At 47.4% G+C, this 9,619-nt stretch overlaps 1 protein-coding gene across 3 annotated transcripts in view; it reads left to right on the top strand.

Annotated features, from left to right (window-relative positions):
• Positions 1-51: 51 nt before the first annotated feature.
• Positions 52-9,619, top strand: part of LOC135375124 (choline transporter-like protein 2) — a 64,403-nt gene continuing 54,835 nt past the window's right edge. The window contains exon 1 of one of the 3 annotated variants that reach the window (XM_064607836.1): positions 52-328. In XM_064607836.1, coding sequence (XP_064463906.1) covers positions 235-328 — 94 coding nt within the window. In that variant the 5' untranslated portion in view covers positions 52-234. Of the gene's footprint in view, positions 329-5,142; positions 5,631-9,619 lie in introns of those variants that run through there. The other 2 variants (XM_064607837.1, XM_064607839.1) reach the window with 2 other exon arrangements.

The following is a 9,619-nucleotide window of genomic DNA, read 5'->3' as shown; positions in this document are numbered from 1 at the left end:
GCGCGTAGCTTCTGCTGACGTGACATAGGTGGCGACAGCCGACAGTCGTGCGAAACCCAAACCGGTCGGAGTCACACAGCCACCAGTGAGCGAACCACACAGCAACGGTCGGTCGCAATAAAAATAAATAAAGGGGCACGACGGCACGACCCAAGTCAGATCACAACGCCAAGGTTTTTCGGGGAAGAACACCGCCGCCGTGTTGTTGTGAGTGTCATCTTGCGTGCATAAACAATGCCGGACACCACGGACCACCAGCCCAGTGGCACATTACTAGAAATGAACACGGTGGGGACTGTCACACCGACCGACGACGGCAAATTTTACGGTGGGTTTTTTAAACGTGATTTTCTGTGGCACGCCCATGTTTTGTTTTCAAAACATCCTTTCGAAAACGTCTCTGTAACGGCAGTTTCTTGGCTCACTTCCCATGATGTCAAGGTAACAGTTGCACGCTATCGCTCCGGTTTTGTTGTGCGCGGCTTGAAGTTGTTCTGTTGTCAAAGGGCTCGAGAGGAGCACGCTGCTCAAGCTGGGCCCTCCCATAAAAAAGCCAGTTTTTGTGCGTCGTACCGTGTTTGCGCGCAGATGACCTGCACCTCCATGAGCAAAAATTGCAGAGAGAGGAAGTCGCTTCATGCGCTTATATAGTTAAGCTCGTCAAGTTCGCGACGCGTTTTGGTGACACTTTCTCTTTTTCCTCTTTTTTTTTAATTCGTCAACCTGTTCGCCGATCGGGATAGGTGCGAGGAGGTGTGCCAGCTCTATACGATACGCGTATGTCGCATTCATGTAACCTAGAAGTGGTCGAAACGGTAAATGCCTATCGAAAAAACAAAACAAAAAAAAACATGGTTAATATATGCTCCAAAATGCTGTGGGCGTTCAAAGCCGCAGTACGCGGTGACCCCACTGCACTGCAGCACTGAATATTATAGTGTTGTGGTCGGATATAAATCGTGCTGCATGTCACTTGACCACCACCCTGGATGTACTACCAGATATACAAGAAATTTCCGTGTCTGCCGGCAGTAATGTTTCCAGAAATCTACCTCTTGGGGTGGGCGGGGGAGGGAGAGACCGAGCTCCCAGTCGGGGAGGGGGTATATGTATATGACACATGTGTGTGGGCATGTGTATTGGTAGCTGAGATGTCCTGGACAATCTCAGATATTTCAGAGGGTCTGCAAAAAAAAAGAACGAGAACTGGGGGGGGGGGGGGGGGCGAAGTCTCAGGACTCCGGTTATTTCCAAGTCATAATGAACTAGTATGTCCACGCCTCCTATTTATTTAAGTGCGTTACAGACCCCCCAGGGAGTATGACATAACGGAGGAATGAGAATCACATGGGATAAATACAATAGAAACACAACGCCAGCTTCCGACACTGCTGGACAGTATATCTCTAGATTGGAGTCTAACCTTTTCGATGTTACATGCACTTTACAAACTCGGGACGTAGGAAACAGAACGCAAAATTTGGAAGGAAAAAGCATCGGCTTTAGCCCAACAGATACAAATTTCAACTGCCGGTGTATAAAACGGAATCGCGCTTCGAAAAAAAAGAAAAATAAATAAAAATGTGGGAGGATATGTCTGTAAAGGGGAATCTTTTGTCTAAGATGGTGTGTTTTGGTGCCGGCAACTAGGCTAGGCAGAGAAATATTTGGGGAGGGAATGAACGGGAGGTCTACATAGAGGAGAATACCTCCGCCTTCCCTCTCAAAAGGGTACGATTTCTGGGGAGGGAAGGGGTTGAACCCACGGAACCCCCCCCCCCCCCCCGTGGTTTTATCACCGGTTTATACGAGTATATAAGTGGATAAAAATGTTTGCACATATCCTAAATATAGCGGGACGCTGTTCGCTGTACCTGTTGCGTTGTCCCGACCCATGCGTAGCGTTGGAATTCATAGGTGGGGAAGTTACTCACTACTTTTTTTTTTTTCAAAAAGTAACGCATTGCGTTAATCGTTACTGTTGCGGCGGTAGGTAACGCGTTACTAACGCCGTTACTTCTTATAAGTAATGCCGTTACTTTTGCATTACTTCACCAGTTGTCCTTATAATACGTACCATTTTTGCTTGAGTCGCATAAGTGCATTCCGCAAATCAATACAAACAATGTTGGGCACAAACAAGGGTCACGCATGAACACAACTTACATATGTACGATTTATTGCAACGCGGAAGTTCCGAATTCTCATCTGCGAGCTTCTTCTTTGATCTTGTGACACTTCTTTTGCGTTCTTCGTGGGTGCCTTCTTGTCATTGTTGAGGATGAATAAAAAAAAAATCCTGGATTTTCTCGGATTCTGCAGGCACGGTCCTCGCTCAAGCTTTCAAGTTTAGACGATGCAGCGATGTTCCCGAACACGCAGTAACGCATACCGTGTATTCACACGAGCGACATTCCCCCAGAAGCGGAATATGCGAAAAGCGTCATAGCTTTCTACTGTCACGTGAGCGTGAGTGCTCAGCGCCGTGTCTTCGCGTACACTGCTAACCGTGGGGAATATCCTGCTACGCGGCCACAAGATATACCGTTGCAGACGACAGGAAAACACGCTGACGGTGTCGTCTGCGAAGTGTCGTCTGCTAAATGCGCAGTACGCCACTCCCGATGTTCCGCACCGTGTGAATGCTCAACATAACACGGGTCGGGACTTCGGTTGTGTGACCAGAGTTTTCGCTTCTTGTTCCACTAGAATATTCGGTGAAGTTGTCGCTCGTGTGAACACACGGATAACGCCGTTACTCATTACCTTTCTCCCAAACGTAATGCGTTACCATATTTCACTACTCGAATGTAACGAGTTACCGGGAACGCGCTACTTTGTAACGCGTTACTCCCCACCTGTGCGTTGGATATCAGCGAAATGAGTTCGCACTAGGGAATTATTAGGGCCTGACATCATAGGGGAAAGTGGTTGTCATTATACATTCACTTCTGCTTTATATGTGAATTTGTAACACCTGTGTCTCTTATTTGTACAAGGAGCTGTTGGTAATAGGATGAAAACATTAATGGGACACGCCCATACCTTACTCCGTATGTCATACATTATTACGTTTCTTGGCCGACACGGCGACTCAATCATTCAGGGTCCTGTTTTACGCGTTGCGACTCTCACAATGGGCTTCAGACAGCTGCGCCATGCAGAAATGCACGCTATGTATACTTCTAAAAGCAGTCTAGCGTAACGCTATGGAAAGTCGTCGGAGGGCTCGTGCTTGGCGATAGGGGAGGGGGGAAAGTTGATGAGAGAGGAGGCTATACGATAACCTTTCTAGACTCTGTTCTTCATTGTGCTGGGCGTATGCTCTGGACGTGTCGCGGTACACGCCGCTTAGGAGCAGAGTTCGAGGTAACTCGTTACTGTAACTAAGTTCCTTTTTTTTTTTTTGGTAACTTGTAACTTAAGTTACATTTCACGCTGAAGAACTTCGTTGTTAACTTAGTTACATTTTGCGCGCGGTAACTTAACTGGTAACGAGTTCTTTTTGACGGGTAGCATCTCAATCTGTGCTTAGAAGTGCCGCCCACAAAAGCACAGGAGCGCCCATCCAGATACTTTCTTTGGAAAGACAACTCCAACAGAAAGGCAACCGTACTTTGTGACGATTTCCGAAAAATACTGCCGAAGTACGGCTCACAGCATTCAAGACTCCAAGTTAGGTGGTGTATGTGACTGTAATGAACGATGTAGGGGAAAAGAATATCTCCAATTACTTCATGCTGTGACTGCAATGGTAGAAGGCGTTAGCTACGTCTGTCACTGCCGCTATAAACCCAATGTAGAAACTGCATAGCCATCCGAACACGCAAATTTATGTATTGCGTGCTGTTGTTGCGCGTTCCGCAAGTACCAGCCCGCACGAAAGTCATACGCCGCGTCTTTCTGTTATGGCAAATTGCACTCCCCTGCAGTAATAATAATAATAATCTTCATTAACGTGCACAAGAACAGCCAAAGCCTTGGTATTGGCGCCCGTAGACAATGCAGTACTTACACACACACACACACATATATACATACACGGTGTCCACGCTAAGTGTGAACAGATTTTTTAAAAATATATATAACACTTTTTTCCAAGATGAAATCAATTGCAATATAGCATATGCTGAAGGGCACTCCCTAGCAGGGCATCAACAAAGTCCAAAGGCAATGTCTTAATTAACTTTCATTAATTAACTTTTTAATTATAAAAGCTACGAAGTTGTCCCAATGAGAACATCTGTTGCTTTCGGTCACCTGATATCGTAGCCGTTTTCAGAACAAAAATCTGTTCGATAGATCGCCCGCAAAAAATTCGTGAAGGAAGGCCATTTTTTTCTTTATTTTGTTCATTGCGCTTCTTAGAAGACGCGTATTTCCTTCATTCCCCCCCCCCCCTCTGCCTTTCTTTCCCTTTCCTTCAGCCCCTACAGGCGAGCCGGCGTCATATCTCAGCTTTAGTCACATGTCGGCAATGATAAGTATAAACCTGTTACAACGTAGCCGTATTAATAATACCCCATTTTTTTACACCCCCCCCCCCCTTGCTTGCTATTCTGGATAAGCCACCGGTAGGTATTTATTCGCCGCTATGAATGTCTCCCGATTTCGTGGGAACACCAATGTCAGGAGCACGGCAACCTGTAACTGCTCCTGACCTGCCAAAAAGGGAGGGCCAGTTTTGTTCATGCACTCGCGACTGCATGGATTAAATCGATAACGAGCTTCCGGGTCTCGTCCCGTCCGTAACCGTGTTAGTCGGTCGAGGTCTCTCTCAGACAAGGTCCAAACCCGGCCGCGTTAGGACGACTAACCTTCCTTTAATCGGGAGAAGGTACAATTAAATCGAAAAGGAGGCGTCGCCCCACGTACGCTCCCATAAACTTTAATGAATTATTATTGTTATTACAGCGTTATTACAGCGTACTCGTGACGATTTTGCATTTTAGCATCATGTATTGGAGGACCAGAAAGCTTTGGTGGAGAGGGGAATCAAACAGCGTACTCTCAGTGAATGCAACTCACACGCAGCTCAAAGCAGTCGCCTCAAAATAAACGCAGCGTCGATAACGGCGACACTCTGTACTAGGTGCACGCCCACAGGTAGTATATAACAACCGCTGGAGATAAGCCAACTCGTCCACAGTCCAGCGTCTGATCGCAGCCGGTGGACGCGGCCAGTTCTTGCCTGTACTTCACTGTTCTCTACGGCTCCTCCGCGTTGCCGTTTAGTGTTGTTTTCAGGGAAGTTTCTCGATTCCGCGTTTCTGAGAAAAGTATCGACATTTGTGTCCTGGGATACGGGACCGTGGGAGACCGACAGTCGCGGGGCGGCTTCTGGTCGACGGTTTGTGCCCGCGGAATATCGAGCTTCGATTTCTGGACCGTCCATAACCGTTGAAGAACATCGCGTTATGACGTCACTGCGGATCTTAGTGCAGCTGCGTTGAAAGAAGACGTTGAGTGGGATGTTAGTGCGCGAAGTGTTTGCGGTACTGTAGTTCAGCGTCCACACAAGCACGGAGGACTGTGTTTCAGAGCTTCTGGATAGTGATTCGTTATTTGAGGAAAAGAGAAAACACTTGGAATTGCTTTCAAGATGGGAAGGTCGAAAGCATCTCCCAAAGGTGAGCATTTACGATGGCCTTGCTCTGATGATGTGTATAACGTCCTTCCTTTGAAAACGGAAGTCCGCCTGTTGCCCTATCTGTGCCTTCACAATTATCCTCTTTGAGCGTATCAGTTTTCCCTTTCCCGGGAACTGTGGGAGGGTACGTTATGTGTGATAATATGTAAGAGGCAAAAATACATTTTTCAATTGTCTCGTTAAAGGGACACGAAAGTGTAAAAATTTCGTCTCGCGAGCTGAAAGATGTCATCATGGTAAAGAACGCAGACAGAGACGAACGGGACAGCGTTTAGCTAGTCGAACGCTGTCCCGTCCCATTCTGTGTCACTGGAATTCGCAAAATGAAGCCGATACCACTATGATCTGTATCGACCGACAATCTACCTGTCTGATTTTTTTTTTCGTCCGAAAAGTGCTTAATATCCGTATTTTCACGCGTATTAGCCGCGCCGCAGATAAGCCGCAGGTTACTGTTTTTCCCGCACTGGGGAAAACTTTTTGCTGATAACTCATAAGCTGGCTCTGAGAGCGACGAGAATTATTCACAGCCACTGTCAGCGTCGTATAGCTGTGCTCTTGTGCGGGAGTCATATGCACACTTCTGTAATCAGCCATCTATGCGCCAGCAACGGCTGAGGTCCCAAATATATGTGCAGCGCCTGTAGCGGCGCCACATAAGATGCCCCTAGCGGGAGAGGCGCGCATTTCTTCCGGGAATCGTAGCAGACGACCATGCTGACCGTAGCGGACGTTGATGTTCGGCGCGATACATCTAAAGACAAGTTTATTTGCAGGAACAGCAGCGTAAAAGGCCTCAGTCTTTATAAAAGTGACACGTAAGCGATGTATCATCCCGGTGGAACGGCACATGGCGTATACGAGGGAAATGGCACATGCCAGCGTCGTTATATCTCCGGCAGTGAACGCATACACGCAGAATGTACAGGGTTCGCGAAGATAAACTTCGGAGTTTGTAACGAAGATACAACAAATAAGAACAGTGTCAGAAAGCTAAAGTAGATGTCAGGGGACGTATTATACTGCCATTTGGCAAGTTTCCTTGCGGATAAATCGTGAAAATTTGAAAACCGCCGCTCCCTAATCGGCTATACCTGTGTTTCAGCTCCTTTCCGTCAGATGGCGAAATTGTCGAACGCGGCGTTGCAGACGACACCGAAACAAAGGCTGCGTTCCAATACCTCGCGCCCGTGAAGCCGCCTGACTAGGCAGCTGAGTAGACCCCTTTGCTTGTCACTATTGGAACAGGCTTGCCTAGCCGAGGCGCCTGTGGCGCCATCTCGTTGCTCACGCAAGACATGCGTACGGCGCAAGCGCAGCAGGTACTAGCGTCTCCATCCCGGCTGTCAGATGGTCAGTCGTATAACTAGACTGCATAGATGCGCACTAGGCGGTAGCCGACTGAATAGCGGACTTGGCGAGATTTGGAACGAACATGGCGTCACTTCCGGTTAGACCGCTAGGCAGTCGACTAACTGGTGGAACACATTTTCAAGATAGGGCACACTCAGATCTAACCCTGGGAACGAGGCCTAAACGGAAGTGAGCACAGTCTCGAACAACTGCGGGGGGGGGGGATATCCCCCCCGGACTCCCCCCCCCCCCCCCCGCGCGTGAAAAATGTACTGACCTAACCTAATCTAACCTAACCTAACCTCACTATAAAATTTGCAAATTACAGCGTAATTCATTACTAGCGTACGTGCGACTTCCGGTTGGCCTCGTTCCCAGGGTCAAAATGACGGCTTGCCCTATCTTGAATATGTGCGACTTTCGTCGAACTAACCGGGGTATTGGAACGCAGCCAAAGTGAACAGGTGGAACGGAATGCAGAGCCGTACTCTGCAACGCCGCGTTCGACCGTTTCGCCATCTGGCGGAAAGAAGTATGTGAAGGAGACCCTGTATATATGTGTACTGCTCATGTTTAGACAGACAGCACACATAACGTATTTATTTTGTTTTATAGATTGTATTAACTTCTTCGTGTCACTCCTCCAGTACCTGACCAAGTGTGGACCGCCACGCGAAGGCTGGTATTAAAGTGTTGTTCAGCTTTCTGGAGCTTTCGGTGACTCTGCATGCATGAGTACGTATCTGCATGCTATTCGCTTCAAAGGCGTCACAGAAACTCTAAGTGAAATAAAGTGGTGTAGGAAAATGATACGAGACCGTACGCTCGACTTTATTGTCGAACCTTACCAGCTCCCAAGGCCTATACCCGCAAGGCGCGCGCCCGGATAAACTAGGCGCCAGGTGTGGCTGTATCGCCCTCGCGACCCACTACAGAACGCCCCTGATAAAGTGGAAGCAACGAAATCTCAAGTGTCCAAAGCACGAAGCAAAGTGCACTTATGTGCCCCCAGTCACACGCATATTAGCAATAACTGTTTGGTGTGCACCGTAAACGTAAAGGCTGTCCTAACAAGCACCAAGATGAAAAACAACGCGGAGCGCGATATACGAATAATTTTAATTTTGCGTAATCGATTTGATTATATAAGATCGGTTAACTAAGTAGTTAACTAAATGGACTGATGGTTCGTCGAGGCGCATGCCACCAAGACTAAAACCTTAGGTGACTATGATGGCGTTCTCTGAAACGAGGGTCAGATATATGTGGTTGAGCAGCCATAAACACAGCATTTAGTGCGCGAGGGCATGTCTCACCAAAATAAAGAAAGAAGAGCGATGAAATCACGCAGTGAAAGCGAAGGCATGAGAGAGGGAGAGAGAGCCTCGGAACCGCTATGCGCTGAGAGCGGCGCAACGATTGAAATGCAGCACGGGCATCTAAGAGGTTCCTGGAGACTCAGGGGGGAATTACTCAACCCAAGGTGGTTCTGCAAGTTACAATTACCATGACAACGGCGGTGTACCCGCAGGCCGACGTCATAAGTGACGTTGCATGAGAGGAGCGCAGGTTTCGTCGTCTGCTATTATACGGCACGTTTCGACAAAGTCCTCGAAAACGACTCGAAACTTTGACGGTTGTATGTGTACAGTACTCGTGAAGATAGTCTTGGCTAAGTTTCGGAGTCGCGCCGGCTGCACGAGGCCGTCCCTTTAGCCTCGTGGCCGCGCTTAGCTATTTCGTCCTGACGAAGGCGGAGCTCTCGCAGTAACGTAGACGTCACCCCTAGCTTTTATAACTTTTAACTTTTCATAAACACTTTTTTTTGTTAGTTCCCCTACTTTTGTCTTCTGTCGCCCATATATCTCAACGTTGACCACTATAATTACCTAGCCGTCCTACCCAACTTCAACTTTTCAAGATAGCATACTCTCCTCATATATACCTGAAAATACATACTTTGAAACATCTACAATTTTTGGCAGATTAAGTCTCTGTCTTATGCCCATTGCTGAGACAACTTGAGGAGGGAGAAGTTCCATAAGAAGCCTGAGCATGGGTAGAAAATACAGAGACAACACGAACACATCACAGCTCAAACCAGCAACTTGAAGTTGCTGGTTTCTAGTAAAACCGCAGCAAGGGACGCTTACAAGCGGGTTGTAATACATCAACGAACGACAGGTATTAACTCGCTTGTCCACGTCCTTCGCTGCAGTTTTTACTCTGGTACGTATTTCAACCAACTACACTGCTTCAAACCCACTTGTTGCAGGTCTTCCACCCTTTTTCCACGCTGGTGCAGCTTTTTTCACTATAGACTCTCCGGTTTTTTTTAAATATTATTTTTACACTATTTTACGAGCACATGGTGCACTAGACTTCAGGTTTACATGTGCACCGCTCCTGAAAGGATCACACTGGAGTTTGTTACACGTAACTTAAATACTCGCTCGATTCTCTTCTCTTAGATACTTTTGGGAATAACTTGTAGTTACACTTAAAGGTCACCTCCCAAGCAGCACAATGCACCGAAAGTCGAGTGCAATAGGGGTGGACGGTATGTGTCTTGTCAACGTTCTTTAGTTTCACGAGTCCGTTCAAGGCTTTCCACCT

The sequence above is a fragment of the Ornithodoros turicata genome, unplaced genomic scaffold (assembly GCF_037126465.1).
Source record: "Ornithodoros turicata isolate Travis unplaced genomic scaffold, ASM3712646v1 ctg00000829.1, whole genome shotgun sequence".
NCBI classification, from domain to species: Eukaryota; Metazoa; Arthropoda; class Arachnida; order Ixodida; family Argasidae; genus Ornithodoros; species Ornithodoros turicata.
This window is presented reverse-complemented; position numbering and strand designations above follow the sequence as displayed.